We start from the raw sequence: 21,947 nt of genomic DNA, 5'->3' as shown, positions 1-21,947 counted from the left end.
GATCTCTCTAAATGGATTTTATTTAGCCTTTGTTATACTAATGACAAACAAGAATAGTAATGAGGTTAGTATTGTTCCTAATCCAAGTAAGACAACTAGTATTAAGGAGATTATTATTATATTATAATTATCAATTTATTGTTAAATGATCTCTTATTACAGTTCCCAATAATGATTAGGGTCCTGTCAAACTAGTCACAAGTAACATAAGATGTCTGCTCTGAGAGATTTTAGTTTAAATGCCGCCTCTTGCTTGAATATGCATTTAAGGGGATTAATCAACAGTTTGTTAAGTGACTTCTTTTTAAGCTTTGCAGAATTGACCCTGCAGCAAGAAAACCTTGCAAGATGCCGTGGGAGTATTGTGCAAGAACACACCCACACTGAAATTTTCAAAACTAGTTAAATCTCACTTTCATGGGTGACTTTGGCACTTAGAATTATCATTATCAACTTTGTTGAGCCATCTTCACTCTGTGCAGATGCACGAAGTGCTTCTTGCCCAGAAGGGCTATGCTTACACTATGAAAATAAGAGAGTCATACTGGTTTAGCAAGTTACTGCTTAGCCAAGTTGTGTGCGTTTCCATAGCCCATCTCAGAGCAATGCTGAATACCTTATTACCTTGTGTAAGTGTCGTGGGCTTTTTCTTCTCTAATTTTTAGTGTCCTGCTCTATACAATGAGATAATATTATGACAGCACTGTGCTACATGGAAAGTATTTATCAAGATGTCCACCGACTGGTGATGATTCTGCCCTTCGCTTAAATTCTTCCCTTCCTTTAGCATCTTGAGGTGACAGGCGGAGACTTTCCTAAGGTTCTGTGTGGTTTTTTTTTTTTTTTTAAATTAAAAATAGTTAATTTAGAGTCTGAGAAAGATCTGTAGCAGGATTTGTATCTGTCAAACAATACACTATCCTTTTTTGGTCCTGCACTGTATAGTTTGCTCAGAAACTCACAAGCATTTTGGAGACGACTTTCTTCTTTACCTTCTTTGGCAGGAAGAACCTTTACCTATCTATCTGTCTGTCAGTATTACCTAGAACAACTGCAAGACTAACCCAGCAGGAAAACACTTTTGTTTGTATTATTTTATAATGGGTGCCATGAGGTAGCCCCTCTCAAGAGCAGAGTTCCTGAAACCTAGTTACTTTCAAACCTTTTTGAAATCAACCTCCAGAATTGGTTTTCTTAGTGGTTTTTGTGTGAAATAGAAAATTTTGTAACCATGGCAATACATGGTTATACATGTCCTAGCAGAGCAAGGGTTTAGGTGGGTCTTCTAGTTAAGATCCTGTTGATTAACTTATAGCTACTCCAAGTGCTGAGTTAAGAGTCTAAGATGGTACATGTTTTAATACTGGTGTCATTCAGCACGGGCCTGTCGTTCCAGCCCTCCTCAGTGAGGGCAGGGAGGAGAGAAACTTCGTGGTTTCAGTGCGTGCTTGCAGTAAGAACTAAAAATCCTGAAATCTTCCTTCCAGCTGACTCTACTGCCTGATATTTGAAATGTAAACTTGCATGATGAAGAAATACCCTAATTCAGGAAAACAAAAACGTTCTCAGAAATAAGCATAAAAATTGTTCTTAAGACTCTCTGTGTTTGTTATTTTTACAGGGCTCAGGAATTGCCATCTTTTGCACTTAGCTTTCCTCATCCTCATTTTTAAAATTGCAGCATGTCCCACCTTGGTGCTGCTGGGAGTCCTGAGGTATTTTTACAGTAATACCTTTGTAGTCTGAGTTGCAGACTGAAAGGTCAGAGGCAAGGCAGGATGAAGAATAAATGTGTCTGGTGGCAGTGGTGCAATGAATCAAAGCTTTATCAAAGAATGACATTTGCTTTTGGATTGCAAGGCCAAGGGACCTCGGCTTGCTGCGCGAGCAGCATGCTCAGCTGCCTCGGAGGGGGCTACGCAGAAATGCTGCTGTTTCCACCTGTTGGGGAGGCAGCGTTGGCATCCGTGCCTCTTTCTTATCAGGGGTTTGGAGGCATTCTTCACTAGTCACCACTTAATGAATTTTTGTTCACAGTTCATAGCATCTTCTCCCTGGGGTATGTCGTGCCTAGAAGGTGCAGAAACCCGTGTTAATAAAGCAGAGACGTGGTGGGATGGAATAAAGACAACATTGTTTTGTATGCAAGAAAACATTGCCCTGTCAGATGCTTCTTCATTTTTCCATCCATGCTGTCATCCTGGCTTGTTTCACCAAACCTTCTGGCGCTGTTCCCGTGGCTCCCTCGGGGGAGCAGGACGAGATGTATGCGTGATAGGGAAGTGAGGGGCTGTGAAGACATGGCCAGCTGGCGGCATCCAGCGCAGGGCCCAGCTCAGGCATGGAGCTGTAACGCCACAGCGATGGGAGACCACGGCTCCCACCGTGCTTTCGGCCAGGCTCCCTGGGCGGTGGCTTGAGAAAGCAATGCTGCCTTCATTTGTCGAGTAGGGAGTGGAAGGGCAGGAGTTCTTCTTACTGGTTTTTAGATTTCAATTTTTATTTCTTAGATTGCTTCTGGGGAAGGATGTGTTTCTCTTTAAAGCTGTTCTCCCTAATAAGTTCTTGTTGGGGGTTCAGCTGATGAAAATGATTGAGATGGCATATGTGTACAGAGCTTGTGCCTGGGGGGGTGGTTTCCCTGCTTACCTGAGCTAGCAGCTTTATTAACCCTGCCGTAGTCATTCTGACAGACCCAGTTCCTAGATGACTGCTGAGATTTGAGCTCTTTGTGTCAGCTTTTTAAGCGTAGGGAAGCGAGGAAAGAAATTCCTACATTCAGGCATAAGGCTCTATCCCATAGTTTTAGAAGGGACCCATGGAGATGTTAAGAAAGTTTTTGACTCAGGTAAAAGCACTTCCAGCCTCTGAGGGGCATATGCCATGTCTCCAAAACTCTGGAGAGGCTCAGAAACATTTCACCCTCACCTGTGTCAGGGTGCCGTGGCTTAACAGAGCTGAGGAAGTTGTTACAAAGCTGTTTTGAAACTGAGTCTTACCGCATGCTAACCCTGTTGGGTAGGAGACTCCTTATTCATGCAGAAAATGATCCCAAGGAGAGAAAACCCAGTAGTAGGGAAATACTATTCGTTGTGAAATCACTAGTTGGGCTTTTTATGCTCCCTACATTTCCTTGGTGGATGTGTTCCTGACAGGCGTGTGGCTGGTGGCCTCAGTAACATGCCTGCTCTAAGGGAGCTGCCCTTATGCCGGGATTGCTTTGCCGGCACACCGGAGCCCTGGCCTGGGGGCAGCCATCTGTGTTATTTCAGCCCCAGACCTCTCCGGAGAGCTAGGCTGCCAATTGTGTCAAATTGTTGGTTGACACTGTGACATGAATGAGTGCCCTTGGGGAATTTAAGATGGGGCTGACAAACTCTCTCTAATTTGTGTTCCAGGCACTGTGTTGACTCTGGTCTCAGGAGGAGAATTCTTAGTGAGTTTGTTGGCTGCAAATATATATATATATATATATATACACACATTTCCCAAACATCCATTTGTCTGTCAGCCTCATAAATGCCACTGTTCTGGGAGTGAGCCCTCCTGTGTCAGCTGTTTTACCTCTACCTCTACAAAACTTAGCGAGCACGCTTTATCCAGCTTTCTCCTCTGGGATTCTGAAAGATGCTGAATGCTGCAGAGCCCCTAATGAGCTTCTCGTTTACTAATGCCATCTCAGTTTCTAATTCCATCTTCCTTTCCAGAAACGCGAAGGCCTCCTTCAGACCACTCATGTTACAGAGGAGCTGACAACTACAACAGAGTAAGCACAAAACACTTTAGCTTCGGAGTGTGTCTGTGGTGCATGGTGTGATTACAAAGATGAAACAGAGACTTAATCTTCCCCTGACCCCTGCTAAATTAACAAATTCCCTTAATGGGGTGCTTTTTTAACTATATAGAAATAACTCGGTCTCTGGAAATATGTTACAAAGGAGAAAGGTGTCTTCTTGACCTTGTTGTGTTATAGAAGCTTTTAACTGAATAGTTCATTGAAAGTGACCTTTGTGGGCCCTTTTTTATCTTTCCCTGCCTTCTGGAGGTACCCATATATAACTAATTTCTGCCCAGTGCTGTTGCCTCTCTCAAGTGAAGGGGCCAGTGTAGATATTTTGGGGAATAATTAGTTTGACAAAAGCCAATTCTTTGAAACACCTCTCAAAACTGAAGCGATACCCTGTTAAAATTGTAAGGAGAGATGATCTCTGTTTTCAGTAGTACCTCAGGACTAGAGCTCAGCAAAAATAAATTAAATAAATAAAGCTCTTCCCTCTCCAGTTTTTGCAACGGATTACTTTGCTTTATGTTTTTACAGTCCTTTTCATAAGGAGAAGGCTAGACATGCACTTTGGCTGCAAGTAAAAGCTGAGTTTTTCTTTTACATGGCCTGAAGGCAACTCTTCTAAGGGGGGCTTACATGAGCCCTCCTTCAGTTTATCAGTGTATTGGCTCCCTGTAGAGTTGGCTCAGCTTCCCATGACTTTGAAGATAAATGAAGTACCATGTGGCTAGCTCAGTGGGGAAGATCTTTCAGATGGAAACGCTCAAAAATGAGATCATAACATCTCTGTATGGACATTAAAGATCTCATAGTGTTTTTTGTAGGATCAGAGCTCTGTCTCAGGTTTGTGGGCCAAAATTCCTCCCCTCACTCCTATGCTCTTGAACAATGTAGTTAGCTTGTTCTCTCCTTCAGATGTGGTTTGTAAGATGCAATCTGCAGGAGTGGGGTTTAGACTTTTTGTAGCAAGAAAGATGTTTACAGATTTGCATGTGTGTTTATACATGTATTTTATTAAGTTATTTAATATTACACAATATTAAGAGGTTTACTGTTTAATGTGTTGCATACCCAGATATAAGTGTAGTTACGGAAAACGCAATGATCAGCAGAATCCAACATTCATTGAATACTTTTGAATTCCTCTGTGCAAATCAGGGCCTGATTCTCAGCTGATAAACATCTGCATATGTCTGGTGATGTCACTGGCTGTGTATATAATTCATATGTGGCAGTTTTATTTACATAATATCCAGATATGATGTATGTTTTCTTTCTTCAGAGAAAACAGATTAAAGTGAGATAGATGGCCTTGCTCCTTCTGAGCTGTGTGGTGTAGCGTCTGATGACTATATTTGTGGAAACTGTACACAGAAGTACATTTGTTCATTCACTCTTCATCATAAAAATAGTTATGCATAAGAAATCATAATTATGCGTAAAACAAAATTATGCATTTCCATTAATTTCAAGTGTATCTCCCTGACATCGCTGCAGCACGTTGGGTCTGGGCTGTGACATGCTCAGCCTCCTGACTTGGTAGGAGTGGTTAGCCCTCGGCATCTTGCAGGAAAAGGCCCGTTAAGCCCATGGTCTTATCTTTTCAAAGTGATTATTCATGAACTAACCCAATATTTTTCATGAACTAACCCAATATTTTTGAATGCTCTGACTTGCAGGATGATGATGGGGAGATTTGGTAAGTAACAAAGTTGACTCTGAAATTTTTTTTAATTTATGTCAGGCACAGAAATCTTGTCTGTTTCCCTTCAGCAGATCAAGACAATGGATTGAGCAATTCTGCGGGGTTGGAGTGTATTGTGGGGGCAGGTTTTGTTACTCCAGACAGATGTGGAGCATAATGGGTAGAAGCAGATCATCCAGTATACTGCTTGTGCTCCTTAGACTGGTCTCTTGATTTATTTTCATTTGTGAGTAATGAATAGCAAAAATGCTGCACAGGGCAATATTTCCTAGTACTGTTGTTAGTGGCTTTCAAGTAAAAATCTTTGCAACCCCCAGCAATAAGGGTTACACCTTCTTCATAATGTGACCATTTAATTTATATATAAATGAATACATGAAAATTACTGAATCAAGTGTATGGTACGAGGTTTAAGAAAGCTCTGTTTACCTGTCCACTTTCAGCGACCAGTCAGCCTTCTCCAGTACGTTTGCATGGAGTATCTTATTTCCTCCTTGTTCACTAGATTTTAGAATTTAGACCTTACCAACCGTAGATCTGGTCTTCTAAACAAAAACTGATTTTTTTCGTGTTGCTGCTGAGAGACTTCTTTTTTTGCATTTAGATTTGTTAGTGACATTAAGTCACCACTTCTCACCGAAGAGATGTGTGCTCCTGTAAAGGATTGTGTATGATGAAGAACAAGTCATTTAGTTTCTCTATTCCCTAGTTATAATACGTGAACACTACCATTTCCCCTCTTGCAGAGTATCTACATTAATAATCAATAAGGTACTTGGAGAATAAGTAATGTCAGGAGGCTATAGGGGCTAAATAACATATCTTCAGATTTTAACAGCTTAAAACCGCACACTTTTCCAGCATTTTTTTTTTTTTTAATGCAACTGCAATTGGTTAGATTTCTAATTTTTTCTTGTTTTACCTGATGATGACAGTTGTCATCCAAAAAACTCAGTGTTTGGAAAATTTCAGTCAGCCCAAAGCTGCCACAATGTGAAATGTTGCACTAATATAGTCAATTTAGTAGGTTTTAGATGGGATTAGATATTATTATACAATACTTTGAAGGTCTAAACATAATTTAAATCTTCATACTGTATGTAAGCTTTGCTCTTCATACACTGCTGAATCAGATTTCACTCGTGTTCAGTTTTAAGCTTTACTGAAATCAAGGGTACTACCAGTAACTTTAAATTAACCAGATTAATATCCGATTTTGACACTGAGCAGTGGATATGCAACCATAGCTATCACTGTAGCTGTAGTGCACCAAAACCAGGTGATGTTTCAGTGGCTCGTTTAAGTTAGGGTTAGGGCATAGTCAAAATTTGTGTTTTATTTTCATTTTTTCTTCCACTTACATATTTTCTGTACCAACTACAAATGGCAGAAAAGGGAAATCAGTGAATAATATGTTTGTTTTCAGTTACCTCTAAAATTCCCAGGGGAGTTCACTCCTGGCATTTAGTTAGACACCAAAATAGGGTGATAATTTTTAGCTTGAGTCTCTCTAACATGGCTTTCTGAGAAAGACCTTTAAGCTTGGGACACATAGCCTGCTTCCCATACTTGGCTGTTGGAGGTGTATTGATTTTTTTTTTTTTTTCCCTAAAACCAGAGCGCGATGCCTTTGACACACTTTTTGATCATGCACCAGACAAACTCAGTGTAGTCAAAAAGGTAAGAAATAAAATTCAAGTTTTATTTTTTACATTGCTTTTTTTCTTATGCTTTTGGAAAGATATCCAGAAAGATCTGGAAAATAGCAGAAGAGGATTCTGAAATAGTGAGAAGGGTGTTTATCCCCCAAAGATCAAAGCCAAGTGATACCTGGATTTTTGGCTTCGGTCAGGCTTGTCTCATTACTCTGGTTTATTGGCCAAGGATTTTCTAGGTAGCGCTGCTAGATTCAATCAAAATGATACACGTTAGAAAAAACTACTCTGCAAAGTGTTCGCAGTGGTACAGATCATTCTGGCTGGACAGTTGTACATGCTTTTATATCCCAGGTGGTGTCCTCCAGCGAGGAGGGGCTGGGCTGTAGGCTAGTGAGTGCCTGGCGATGGTGACCCCGTCACTAGGCTCAACGGCAGCCAGAGTCGTGCATGTGTCTTCAGGCTCAGTCTCCCCAAGAAGCACTTGCTGTTTGGTTTTCAGCTCGTTTTTGTACTAAAGATGATCTTCCACAACCGGAAGATATTTTCCATAGTACCCTGAAATGTGATTCACCCATAAATGAGTTTGCTAAATATAAAGCTTTTGCAGAAGAGTTGCTTTTGTCCCAGGGCTCTCCTACTTAACACTAATTCATATGGTCCTCTCCTCCAAGGCTGAGCATCATCGCGAAGCACACGTAGCCAGACATATTCTTGACATGGCTTTTTGTGCTAGGCAGAGTGGAGGGGTACAGTAGCTGCTGATCTCTGCCAGCTCTTGTTAGTTGTAGAGAACACATGGAAGAGACTCCATGTTGTTCCATCAGCTAGTTCCAACATGGCTGTTAAGCTATTTATTAGAACAGTAGTATGCAAAGATCAGTCTTGTAATTTGTCCCTTCACTTCATATGAAACAGAGGATGTATGCATTTAAAATAATGCTTTGAAGTCTCTGAAAGATTTTATCTTCCCAGTCTGAAACGTATTCTAGAAGAGCGTTATCAAAGTTGATAGAGAATCAAGTTAACTCTATCCGTGCAATAAAAGTGTTGGCACCCCGTGTCCCTTTTGGAAGTGGCATAAGCAGGCTGGCAGATCTCTCTGCTTCAATACATTAGCACGTATCTGGTGCATAGTAGCAGGATCTCACATGTCTGCTTCCTGCGGGAATAGAAATACCAGACTTGGGTTACATCCTGACTGTAATTTTCTAATTGATATGCACACATCACTCCAGGAACAGAGGTGTGTGCGGAACAGTGCACTGTTGGCATCTTCTCCTGGGAGTCTTAAATCAGCGCTGCTGATGCCTTGCTCCCAGGCAGTGGATCTTCTCCAAGAACCTGAAGAGATTAGTTTGGACAGTAAATGCACCTACTGCTTGCTTCATCTTCACAAAGAACCTACAAAAGAACCAGTGTCATCCCAGTTTTTTCCCATGACACTGAAGTATGCTTTATGTGCTAGGAAAAATAACTAGTAAGCTGTATGTAATAGCACCATCTGGTGACTTCTGGCAGATGGTGCAACAAAAATGACTATACGACTGAGTTGTTTTCAGTTTTATGTACTTATTTATGCAAAAGCAAATAGCACACATGCATATTTATTATGCTTAAAAAATGTCTTAAAAGATACGTTAACCCTTTCACATAGGCACTGAGTGTAGTGTCTAACATCACTGGTTCTGGTGTTTTCTTTTATAGTCTCTGATCACCTTTGTGAACAAACACTTGAATAAACTCAATTTGGAAGTAACGGAGTTAGAAACCCAGGTAGGATACTTTGTCTTTTTGTATGTAATCTAACTGTAAATCGCAAATCTAGGCCCTCACTCCATAAAACCTTGTTGTGGAACTGTTTATCTTTGGGCATGTTAATTTATGAGATCAGGGCTCTGTCTTTTAAGTAGGAATGACGTTCACTGATGGTTGCGTCCTTTACTCATGTTTACACATACTTCATATTGCTGTTGATTTGTATTATAAGGTGAAACTCTTGAATATTTAATAGCGTCATATTAATGACTGGAGAATATGGCTGGATTTCGGGGCAGCTTTTCTTTTGGATCAGAAAGTGGAGTGCTGCAAAGCAGTTGCTGTAGTTATGGGTAGATGGTGGGTTGTGTCTTTTCTAGCTGTGAGGGTTCATGATGAACTGGTGTAAGCTCTTAATAGCTGGCTGCCTGGGGCTCTCGGGATGAGTGTGGACTGCAGTGTGCAGTTCATCCTAGAGATATCAGTGCTAGCTTTGATCACATCAAAGTGGGACTGGAAACAATTTTGCTGTTGCAGCAAAGGCCTTCATATCCTCCTGTTTACCTTGCTGTCTTGTGAGCACATGCACTGTGCTTGCTTCTCAGAAGTGTGGATTAATGACTTGGAGCTCCTGTACTGCAGTGGCTTGACTGCCAGTGGTATCCAGGTTAGTTTGTTTAAAGCTAGTGGAGGTGACTGTCTGCTCTGAGGAGTTCTCTGTCTCTAGCACAGAAGTGGGTACCGAGTATGCTTGGAAACCTTGAGTGTGAATTTCAGTGTCAGCGGGGTACTTCTCACTTTACAGATAAAATTAAGCAATTTTCAGGCATGGGCTTGGCTAAGCAGGGGAAGATATTCTTTTTAGAGTTCACTGAACTGTGAAGAGATGGTTATCTTATTGTCCTGGCAAAAAAATAAGCACAGCATCCAGAGAATTATACCAGGAGCATAGGTAATCGGTTTAAGCCTGGCTTAGTTTAATACCAGTCATTCACTGTTATTTTATAGCTTTGCTGAAATAAATAGGTGACCATATATGATCTGTCACAAAAAATTGTTGCTTCATGCCGTGGAAGTACCAACAATTTATTTTTGAAAAGGTTAGAGGATGTCACATATGCTATATCAGGATCACAGGTGAGAAGTCTGTTAGAAATACATAACATTACCCACCTTAGCCAGTAAGTAGTCATCCTGTCTGGTAGGAATACTGAATAGTATTGCTGACAGTATTTAGTATATTATTTAGTATTTACTGAAACTGTAAACAATCTATTTTGACTTGGAAAAATTAATTCTTTTGTGAAGTTAAACTTCCTACCTGTGACAGGGGAGACTTAATTTCAAGTTCTGATTAAGGGCAGAGATTTGAATGTCCAAAACACATGACTTAAGAGGGATTGTGGTTGAAACTACCAGGTACTGTAGTAGTAGGACTGGGAGTATATAATGTGCAAACATGTTTCCCAGGAAGTCTTTTTTTTTTAAAATCAAAAAAGCTTTGTTAAATACTGTAGTGAAGTTGGCAAGATTCCTCAAGCAAATAAAATGAATATGAAGAAAAGCAAGAACAGACATACATACTCTAACCTCACCCCAAAGTATTCAGTAGCCTAGTAAGTAGGTAACTGGCTGGAGATAAAGAAGATCTTGTTTTCAGTCCCTGCCTATTCAGACCAAATACTCTGCACAACTAAGGAGTACAAATTGTAGATAACTCGCAGGTGAATTCCCTTTAATTTCTTCTGCTTAGAGCTATTTACTGTATGTAAGTGATTTAAATAGTCATTGGCACATGATCTTGCATGGGTTAATGCTATAGCAATAGCTGATGGGTTTTCTTGTTTTGCTCAGGAAATGAGAGCGGGGGAAATAATGCTACCAGATGTAGGGAGAAAGCCTTGTATCCTGTAGTTTTTTTCTTTCCTTTAGAGAAATGACAAGAAAGCAGCTATATCAACAGTCTCTTAAGAAAAGACTGATTTAGCCTGCTCAGCTGCACTGGTGATAGCAAAGGTACAGGTGAATCCAGGGAGCAGATGAAACAAAGCCCTAAATGCTTGTTACACTTGCTGTCAATTCCTTGCTGTGCCTGAAAGGAGCAGTCTCTGACTCCTGAGTGGTAGAAATCAAAGTACATAATTTGGGCCAAGCATACTTTGTTCTGCTTGTTTATGAATGCTTATTTGAAAACAGATGCTTTCACCTAGGAATGTCATCAACATTTCTATTTAGTTTGCAGATGGTGTTTACTTGGTTTTGCTCATGGGTCTCCTTGAAGACTATTTTGTTCCACTTCACAACTTCTACTTAACACCTGAAAGTTTTGATCAAAAGGTGGGTAGAAACTCTAGGTTATATACTTTTTGCTTTGTTACCACATGATATTTTCCAATCGTTGTGTCCTTTCTCTTTGTGCCCAGTAAATCAGAACCTGGTATATTCTTCTCTTCAGGAGCTGTAGCAAAGATGCACTGGCTGTGACAGCACCTGTTCGGTTATGACTTTGTTGTTAATGGTTTAAATTCATAAAGATTATCCAGTATTCCTGAAGTAATGTTGTGGTTTTGTGTGGAGACTCTGCCTTGAGGAAAGGGGATTTGTAAATCAAAGGAGGAGAGGTAGACTCTGTGTTTTTGGGAAAGGAAAAAATATTTTCATCTTGAAAGTGATTGGTTTTGTTGCAATGAATGAGGAGGAGCTGTAGCAGGTAAAAAGAGATTAATAAAATCCTGACCAATAAGCGCCAGTGAAAGGGGCCTTTCTTCCTTGTTGTAGGGGAGCTTTGTATGTAACTCCCTGATTTTCAAGATGAGTAGCTTTAATTAAATCTCTTCCCCTTGCTGTGTATCTCCAGAGCTGTCGTTTGCAGTAACAAAAATGCACAGAATTCATAATCCATATTACCTTGCTTAAATTTCAGTAAGTGTGGACAAGAAAGCTGCTATGCAGATCCCTCTAAACCATAATGTTAACTTCTCAAAGGAGAGATTAAAAGAAGACACCCACTTTCTTGCATTTTTCCTTTTTGTCCATTTTTTTTCCTCTGACTTTATGTTCATGTATGATCCTTGGTGGCTTGTTCAGAAAGCTCTTTCTGTATAGTTGTGCCTAGCTTGTGGGTTTTTTTTGTTCACTGCACAGTCTGTCTAGGAACTGCCACCACAAATCATTTTTTGAAGCATTTGCTTCATTAGAGAAACTTAATTTGACTTTTATCTCTGTTTTCAAGTAGAGGAGGCCAAAGCACCAAGAGACTAAGGGATTAGTACAAGGTCATGCAACAAGCAGCCTGGCTCCTTGATGATGCAATGTTGATGTTGCTTGATATGCAGCTGATAATAATGCAGAAAAGACTAATGTTGTTTGAAACTAATTCCATTTAGTGTCCTTATTTCTTCTTTCTTACACACCCATATGTATTTTCTCATCTCTGTTCAGTTATGCCACTTCTGTTACATTCCTTGTTGCCTGGATGGCGAGTGATCTCTTGCCTTGTAGTCGGAAATGTTGATCTTGGGTACAGGCAGGAAGAACTCAAGAAAATGTATCATCTCTGTTGTAGTTGTTACTGGGAGCTCTCTGGCCTCTGCCATAGAGACTGAGATTGGGATTTAATGGGGTTTCCTGGTTCAGGTGGTACTCAGTCACATTTTTACACTTGAAATTTGGAAATATTAAATTACTTTCTTTGTATCAAAAAGTGAATATTTGCCCTATAATGATACAAGCTTTCATTTCTTAGTCCCTCATATGTACTTTCTGCTGTGCTTAAATATGTAAATGTTTAATATTGATTTAAAGAGAATTATCATTCTCTATGTCAAGTATAGAGAGACTAAAGCGTTCTTAAAATTTCATTAAAGTTTTTTAATGCATGTATAACTTTGAGATTCTAAATGCTTTACCTCTTTCAGGTCCATAATGTTTCCTTTGCTTTTGAGCTGATGCAAGATGGAGGACTGAAGAAACCAAAAGCTCGTCCTGAAGGTATGGACATGCCGTGTGGCTTTAAGCTGTACATAAAGACATAATAGGAGGTGCATTTCAGGTGCGACTCCATTCAAAGACAGTAGCAGTAGTACCAAAAAGTGGAGCTGTAAATGCGCCCCTTGACAGTTTTCCAAAGAATTAATTGTCTGTGTCTGGGGTATATCCTTACCTGTGTTTCTTGTCTGGAATAGATTCACTGAGGTGTACGAGTCTCGCTTTAGTGAATGATCCAAGAGCTGTTCAGTGCTGTATTATAAATTCAGCTGGTATTCTCAATAGCAATCAAAGCAGGAAGCTTTTCATGGTCTAATTCTCATAATTCTTACAGTTAGCACTAGTTTGGACTCTTGTGATCAGATTTCAGTGACAGATAACTGAAAGGCTTTTGATTTTTTTAGGAGAACTGGTAGCAAACTCTCTTCTTGATTTATATGGACTTGGGAGTCAGAACGGAAAAGTGTTAAAAAAAAAAAATTAGTTTTTCCTTTAAAGTCTCTGAACCTTGAAATTAATTAATGATGAGGTCTGCATTGTTGCTTGCGCTAGGGATAAAAAGAGGCGCTAAAACTTTATGACTGCTAAACGAGCAATTTTTATTCCTGATGTTACAAACTACATATGTGTTAGAGGCTTCCACAGAAGAAAGAAAAATGAGGAGCCCCCAAGAAGTGTTCTGTCTGATTTAAAATGAGACCAAGCGGTGATAGTAAATAGACTAACAAATAGTGGAGTTGGTTATAGTGGGGAAAAAAAGGCAAAAGACAATATCAAATGCATATGTATCCTGTCAGTGCTGTTATTTTAAATTTGGGGATGAAAAGCGCTCCTGAAGAATTCAGTGAAACAAGACGCTGACTTGGGAAAGTAAAGGATTGTTCTGAGTATTGGAGCTGAGTCAGTGGGTATATGAGGAGGACAAGGAAACTGGAGAAATATGAATGCACAATCAGGAATGGCAGGTTTTTGAGTGGAAGGGTTAAAGAGATTGCAGTAGGAGACCAGGCAAGCTAGATAAGCCTGTTTCAAGAGAGGAAATGTTAAAACCTAGGAGGAGACTTCTCTAGTTTAAAGCTTGTCCTTTGTTTTAATCGGTTGATCTAACGGAGGAGATTACCTTCCCATAAGGCTGTCTTATATCCCTCTACTGTCATGAGTGGTAGAACAATATAGCAGCTCTTTTGTTTGCTCCAGACAAGGTGTGTAGGTTCAGTAAGCAGCAGAATATGTTTAAGTGTTTTACTGATCGAAAACTTAATTATTAATAGAAGTTAGAGAGCCAAATTAGCTCACAGAACAACTCCTTTTTGCTGCTGCAGGATGTACAGTCTCTTGCGTGTATTCCTTCCTCTTCTGTGTGTGTACCCATTCCCGGCAGCAGTAGTTTACAGCTGTTGGAGTGAGTGTGCTCACGTGTGTTTGTGTGGCTGCAATTGCCTGTAAAACTGATGCTCTTGAAAAGCTGCTCCTGTGAAGAGGACGGTAACATCTTCTCACCGTAGTTTCACTGAATCCTTTGTAGGATATTGACAGTCGATACAGTCATTGAATACCTGTTTCTTAGAACAAGAATTCATTTTGTCATAGACTCCGATGCTCTGCAAAAAGTTTTGTGTATAGTATACTCTGTTAATGGCATGCTGATCTGTTGTTCATTCCCATATAGGCTGGAAAACCTGTTAGGTGAATCCATGTCCTTTAGCGTGAATTGGGTAGTAAACGCCTCTTGAATTAGTTGTAGGATTTTCATGTAGAACATTGTCTAGAGCAGAACATCACAATTTTTATTTCTATAGCCTGTGCTTTCAGCGGTTCTTGCAGGAAATAGGTCTTGTTTAATATTTTAGTGTGTCTTTGTACAGGTGATTAACAAAAATAGGAGCATACAGGACAGCTCCTCTTCTCTGTTCTTCCAGCCTGATTCAGTAGATTGAGCCAGCAGCAGAAATTGATGCGGAGTTGTTGCAGCAAAAGTATCATGTAGTGGATTAATTTATTAGCCTCTAACAGGGTTGTTATGGAGTGTGAAAGTTTTAAATTAATGGAATATTTTAAACAATTTTGATGATTTATGGCCACTTTCAGTTAACAGTTTATTAGTTGTTGCTGGTAATGTAATGACTGCGCATGCTTCATTTTAAAATAAGAAACAGAAGGCTGAGAATATGCTTATTCCTGGGAATGCCTGTTAGACACTAATCAATAAGGAACACTGTAATCGCCCACACAGGGAGGATGCATCTCACACTACTGTACTCTTTAAAGCAGGAAACAAAGGCATAACAAGGTCTGAAAGTAAGGAAAATGTCAAACTAGAATTACAGTATAACTTCTGCAACAGTGAAGATAATTAATGATCAGTCTGAATTGTCAAGGGATGGAGGTGGAATTTCCACCACTGGAAGATTTAAAAAGAAAAAAGAAAACAAAAAAACAAGCACTGTTAAGCTTATTTTTTTAATTCAGCCACAGCTTGGGTAGTAAGCTCAATACAGGATTACCAAGGTAAAGTTCTCTAAGGACTGTGTTGTACATGAGATCAGACTACATGACCACAATAGTTTCTTATGACCCTAAATTTACATGCCATTACACTGCCAAATAAAAGAGCTGGATCCATTCCTTCTTTTAGTGATGGGGTCTCCCATACCTCTCATTCCTCAGGGTAATCACTTGGGGTAATCAGCAGCAGGTACCCAGCTCAGATTGCTGTTGGAGATTGGTAGGAGTCAGCCTTAAATGCCTCCACGAGGGCAGATGGACGGTGCCTGCCCAGCCCAGTGCTGCAGATCTGAACCCCCTTCCAGCTCCTGCTTGTGCTCTTTCTGGTGCCCTTAGCTCTTGCTCTGGCACTTCATTGCCTCTTACTGCCAGCTGCTCTCTCCTTGGGACGTGCCCTGGTATCCTAACTGTCCTCCTAGCTTCCAGCAGTGTTTCTGCTCTACCCTCTAGATTTCTGTTTCTCCCCACTGGCACCTTGATCTTGGTTTATAGCATAGGCAGTTCCTGCCTCTGAACCAATGTCAGCCAGAGGCTGGAATTGAACCCTGCAAGACTTGATCACACTGCTTCATGCCGTGGCAGCTGAGATGGAGGTTACAGTGGCTCAGGAAAAAGACCCATCTTGCTTTCAGTGGAAGGCTGAAGATGGGTGGCACGGGGAGAAGAAAACCATTTGGGAGGAATGGGGCAAATACACTAAAAATCTCTGACCACTACAGAGCTGACTGTTTGGGCCAGTTTTTTTTTTTTGCATTTTCATAGTGCCAGCACTAATTTGTTTAATTGTTTAGCAAGCAAAAGTGGCTGCCGGCATCAGTGGGTCAAATCTGCTGGTAGTTGTCTCTTCTGCAGTTATTTGCCTTAATTTCCCAGCTTTAGAAATGCATGGCTGTTGCAAAGTGTTTTTTCCTATGGCTAAATTTACATTTTAAATCCATCTCTGAGGGAACTGGGTCTTGGTGCAGAGGAACCAATGCTGATTCTGGGTGTTACCTTACTGAGAATGCTATGGTAGTAAGCAACTTTCTGTAACACCTGGAAAACTTAAAAATATTTCATATTTCAGTTATCCAGGTAAGACATCTCTTTTTTCAGGGTGCATTACTTCACCGCAGTTAGGACCTTTCCTTTCTTTGGGGCAGCAGAAGATTCTTTTGCAAATGCAAAATACAAAATCATAATTGAAATATGTAAAATAATACACGAAAGAGGTAGAAAGAAAAGTTTGAGAGGTTACTGAAAATACGAGGTGAAGTGTGGGGATTAGAGTGTTATCCAGTATGGGGTGGGAGGGAAGGGTGGAGAGGTCCTGGCAATGATTCTTCAAAACAGGCAGTAGGTGTTTCCCCTGGACCTCACATTAATTGTACTTAGTCTGTTCACTGTTTGCTGCCTTACTAGTTCTTTTAATGATTTTTTTAATTATCTGGTCTTCCTTACTTCTGCTTCCATATATGTTGTTTACTGTGTATTTTTTACTTCCTCCTTCTCCTTTCTTAAGTATTATATCCAACCTTTCTTTCCACCTCTTCAGCCTTCTGTGCTGTGCCTTCCCCCCATAGTTATTGGATTACGTCTGTGGTATTTCCTGGCATTTTATTATAGTAGGAGGTTGGGATGTGCTACCAGAAAAGCTTTTTGTTGAGAGCTGTTCCAGACCTGTTCCCTGGCCTAGCATGGTGAGAAGGGATATTCGATAACAGAAAACTTTGAGTCTGCTAAGAGAATTCAGGCTTTATTCATGGACTGTATCAGTGCAGAGTTGTGGATGTATGAGGTTCAGTATCTCATATGATGTGCGTGGCTACTTGTTTGCTGCTTCTGTGGCCAGTGAAGTCATTGGTGGTATTTCCCAAAGCCTTTATCCCAGGTCTCAGACAGAAGTAGACTTTTGCTGTAACCAGTTGTAGATGAGGAAGGGAATTATATTTCTTCCGTTTCCCAGAGAGGTTAGCTGTGGCTGTGTTATTGTGAAGGTGTTTTGAAGTGCATCATGTGGGAAGTTTAAAAAGCTTGACTTGAGGAGATCTGTGGGTTTTTTTGTTGCTGATCTCCCTGGCTCAAAGATGTGGGGACTTTTGTTCCTTTGAGGACAAACGAGGGACAACAAAAAGCAAATTAAGGATTTCTCCTTTTCTTCCACAGATGTTGTCAACTTGGATCTGAAGTCTACGCTCAGGGTTCTGTACAACCTGTTCACAAAGTACAAGAACGTTGAATGATCCTGGAAGCTGCTGAGGTCTTCATCCTTCCAACCTCCTTAGGCAGAAATTACAATAAACACACCCTCTGCACGCTCCCTTTGTGCCTTATGCTATACTTCATGCATTCTTTCTACAGTTGATGTGGTCTCTCTGTAGCTGTTTGTATGAAAATCCCACTGAAAATAATGCATGTGTATTCTCTAGTCACTTGAAAATGTGTAGATATTTCACACTTGTACCAGAAGAAACTGTTGAGTCTGTTGTTTGTTATCATCAACAAGTGTTCTTTTGATAAAGGAAATATACCACTAGCTAATAAGCAGGGAAAACATGAGACCTTCTTCATGGCTGGAGACTCTTTGATTCTATAATAGACTTTCTTTTGCATACACCTTGGTTGCCACTGGCATTTCATGATTTACCAGGCTTACGTGTTAGCAATAGGAAATTAGCATTGGAATTTATTTAGAAGCTGAGCCTTTTCTGTTAAATAAGGTTTTTTACATTCTATTGGGTGGGTGAGACTGAGGGGATTACAGGCACTATCTGAAGCTAATGGCAAAAGCTTCAGTTTTTGTGTTAACCTCATGCTACTCAGTGTTATTTCCATTCAGTGTTTACACAGAATAAGTCTTGCAATGGGATGACCAGCTAATCTTTTGATGTCTATTTTTTATTTCATCTCCTTTCTAGGATAAATTTGGTTACTAGAAGCACTGTCATCTGTTAAGCATGCATCTTCAATCAGGTCAGTCAGGAGCTGGTCAAATAGGTGCAGGATGGATTAATGCATTTTGCCCCCAGTCCTTTCTGAAACTACATGGGGAATAACAAGCTCGGTAGTTTAAAGGCTGACTCTTCATTTCACGTAGCTGAGTTAGAGGTTCAGATTCATTCCTGTTGGAGTTATTGGCAGCTGTACAGTTCTGGGGGTCAGACTTTTATAAACAGAGTTTTATGTATTTTCTTTCCTAATGAGTAAAACTGAATTCCTGTATAAATAAGAGCTTGCCTTTACTTGTGGATTGTGTTGGGCTATGCAAGACATGGTATACATAGTGCAAGCCAATGGTTAGCACTCAAATGTGAAGCTCTTCAGTGATCAGTTATGCTTTAAACTAATTTCATCAAGTTGTCCTGTGGCATCCCCAGAAATACTCTGCTAGGCTCTGGCATAGTCCTGTAGTCTTTTAAGCTGTTAATGATTTTAGTGGGAATCTGTTTTAAAAAAAAAAGATTGCTAGATTTATCTGGTAGAGTCTAGTTACCTTGTAGTACTTAACAGGTTTCATCTGTGGAGCTGTTGCTGGCTGGTGATGCACAGGTGTAGCGGTGTGTACCAGGAGGCTGTGCTGGAACATGAGCCGTAGATTTTTGAGGTGAGCTGTGCAAAGGAAATGGGAATGTAATTTCCAGAGTAAATTATTTGTGGAATATGAATATAATATCACTCCTTTCCTTGGAGTGCATAGGGGAGAGATTTGACTACTGCTTTTACGTATCACAGGAGCAACTTTTCTTTTATGGGCAGCCGTGATTTTGTGCGAAACATTAGGCTGAGTGCCCCAAAGAGGAAGCAGGTGGCATTGCTCTGCTCCATGGGCTCGCTTGAGTCTTGTTGTAAGTAGGCATCTTTTTTCCCTTAAAGCGGATTTCTTATGCCAAACTCTATTTACCTTTCTGAGTTCAAGAGGACACTTGCTGTTTGAATGGTATAATTTTACAATTGGGATTTTCTCCTTCCTTCACTAAACATTTTTTTTCATCTCAGAGGGAGAGAAATGGGTTTCTGCTTCTTTGTTTCATATTTTTGGGTTCTGAGTTCTAGTATTTGATTTATTTGGGTCACCTCCTCCCATACCTCCAAAACAAAGATGGAAGGAAATTGACCTTTCTTTCCATTAAAAATTCAGATCTCATCTACCCTCTGAGGTTCTGTGGGGAGTCATTGCTTGTCTGTACTTTAGGAGGGAGCTGACCTCTCGCTGTTTATACAGAGCCTAGTACAATTGGACTTGAATTTCAGATGGGGCCACTAGACTCTACCATGACACTAGCAATTATTACAGAGGAGACTTGCAGAGGCACTAAGGCCTGGTGGGTCAGCTCTCCTGGCAAGTTAATGAAATTGGTCTAACTTTCGTGCTGTGAAATAGGGGTATCATGAGGCTGGAAGGTGATTGAACTGAAAGGTCTCTCAAACTTTTAGTTTAATGCAGTGTGATTTGTGGGAAACAAGTCTGTTAAAGAGCTGTCATTCCACCCACCTCCCTTCAGCTGATGTGGAACTGCCAATGCTGTTTATATTCTCCGAGATGCTGGGAAAGACCTCCGGAGAAATCTAGTTTTTTGAAATGGCAAGCAATATTAATATCAAAAGCAAACAGAAAGTAACAAGAGGAGATTGATAAGAGCGGTTTGGGTTTGGGAGGGGGGATGGCTGTTTCTGAGACGGGGATTTGCAGCTGGCATCCTCATTGCATGTGAGCAGATGTGAACATACCACCAAGTTTTAAGACTGTCTCTGTTTTGTTCAGTTAGGTGTTTCTGGTCACTCTGCAGAAACCTGAGTCCCTCCTCTACAACCTGACGCAGAGGTCCCTTTTAGCATTCCTTTGATTAATATCCCTGTCAGTCAAGACTAGGGGCTTGATGCCCTGGACAGACTGTGGGCAGGTGTCATACCCTGTTTTGTGATGTTTTTAAGTCTGTTGGTAAATGTTGCATAGGGAAGATACATTTTTTTTTTTTTTATCCCTTAGCTCCTTGCTGACTAGCCAGGTCACTGTTCCTGTAGACTCCGTGTTTATTGTTAACCAGATTGGGAGCAGGCTGGGTTTAACTGAACTGGAGCTTCAAGCAGTCCAGTTTACAGGAAGAGCAATTTAGGTAAAGCTTCTTTAAACACCTGTTTTTGTCATGTCTTTCTCTTACATATGCATGATACTTACTTCTTTTCCTCTCAAAAAGATAAATCAGTGTTAAAAATGTTATTCATGAACTCTTTGTGTTACTGGAGTTTTAGATATGTTCCCTGGGTGCCAGTGGGGTAGATCTGAATCCTGTTGAGCTCATCTGGAATGCTGAATGCTCTGCAGCATTAAAGCTTCCACCATTTGTAAGTACTTAATGAATGTCTGTCTTTTCCAGTCCGTACAACTTGCCTTTTAGGTGCATCTGCTTGACATACTCAGTTCCAGTGAGCTATATTACCACAGAAGAAACCCAATACTCCTCAGCTGCATCCTGTTTCTCAAGATGAAAAACCAACAGTGGCAGATTTTTTTTAAACATTTAAAATCTTATAGGACTTCTTACCCCTCTTCCCCACACCCCATTGCTTTCAGTATTAATGTATTTTTTAAGGCTCATTTCTACTGTTTTTAACAGTGTTTACTCTGGATTTCTAACTACTAAAAACCAGCCTTGCAGATAAAATTCTGGACTTGTCATATGCTGGAGACATCCAGCTTTGTGACAGGAGTTGTGTACTGTAAGCAAGTTACAATGCAATGCTATGTTTGCTAAAAATCACAGCAGGAGTGTTGTGCATGGTTTGTGACAGTTGTACTATTTATTCAAATAAATAAATGATGATCACTTGGTTTCCTACATCTTTTTTTTTGCTAAATGGACAAGTCTGTGGGAAGAACTTTTGAAAGGTGGGCTTCAGCTGTCGTATTCATCAAGGCTCCTCAATATATGATGATCTATGTAGACCTAGCAAAGCAGTGATCTCAGGTTTCTGGCCCTGGTACAGGTGATGAGATTGTATGGGCAGACACAAATAAGCTCTTCTGTAGGTTTTGTCAGCTGCTTTTTTTTTTTTTTTTTAATATTGCTCAGATAATGGGCCTGATCAATTTGTTTACCTTTTTCCTTCCACAAGAGAAAAGTAACTGAATTACACCCTCTTATACCGTTAGAAAACTTAGGGCCCAGTTCTTCCACAGCGGCACAGGAGGGAAGCCTGGCATGCCAAAGGCAGTCCTGTATGTATCTACAGAGGGTTTGGGAAGCCAGAAGCCCAAGTAAGTCTAAAGTGACAGTGAAAATGCCTGTGTGCTTCCCTTTGCTCTGGTATGGGGAGAGCATAGAGTGGCTCCACAACAAAGCAAGGCAGTGTGGAGAAGCAGGAAAATGCATTATCAGAACTTAGTATTGGTGGGAGTGCTGTTGATTCCTTGAATTGTTCTTCAGTGGCTGTTTTTATGTGAAGGCCAGGTGTGTGTGTGTGTGTATGAGGTGTGCCTTAGGAACATACAGAAAGACTCTGGCGGGGGAGGGGAAATGGGCATGAAAACAAATGCAACTCTGATACAGAATTTACTAGTGCTGTTCTACAGAAG

General features: G+C 40.5%; 1 protein-coding gene across 7 annotated transcripts in view; it reads left to right on the top strand.

Annotated features, from left to right (window-relative positions):
• PARVB (parvin beta) overlaps positions 1 to 21,210 on the top strand; it is a 64,031-nt gene extending 42,821 nt beyond the window's left edge. For 4 of the 7 annotated variants that reach the window (XM_082310032.1, XM_082310034.1, XM_082310035.1 and 1 more), the window contains 7 exons: positions 3,708 to 3,766; positions 5,464 to 5,483; positions 7,108 to 7,169; positions 8,852 to 8,920; positions 11,138 to 11,239; positions 12,820 to 12,892; positions 17,540 to 21,210. In XM_082310032.1, coding sequence (XP_082166158.1) covers positions 3,708 to 3,766; positions 5,464 to 5,483; positions 7,108 to 7,169; positions 8,852 to 8,920; positions 11,138 to 11,239; positions 12,820 to 12,892; positions 17,540 to 17,616 — 462 coding nt within the window. In that variant the 3' untranslated portion in view covers positions 17,617 to 21,210. The remainder of the gene's footprint in view (positions 1 to 3,707; positions 3,767 to 5,463; positions 5,484 to 7,107; positions 7,170 to 8,851; positions 8,921 to 11,137; positions 11,240 to 12,819; positions 12,893 to 17,539) is intronic. The other 3 variants (XR_014227966.1, XR_014227967.1, XR_014227968.1) reach the window with 3 other exon arrangements.
• Positions 21,211 to 21,947: the final 737 nt, after the last annotated feature.

This window comes from Platalea leucorodia (genome assembly GCF_965183815.1).
Source record: "Platalea leucorodia genome assembly, chromosome: 4".
Lineage (NCBI taxonomy): Eukaryota > Metazoa > Chordata > Aves > Pelecaniformes > Threskiornithidae > Platalea > Platalea leucorodia.
This window is presented reverse-complemented; position numbering and strand designations above follow the sequence as displayed.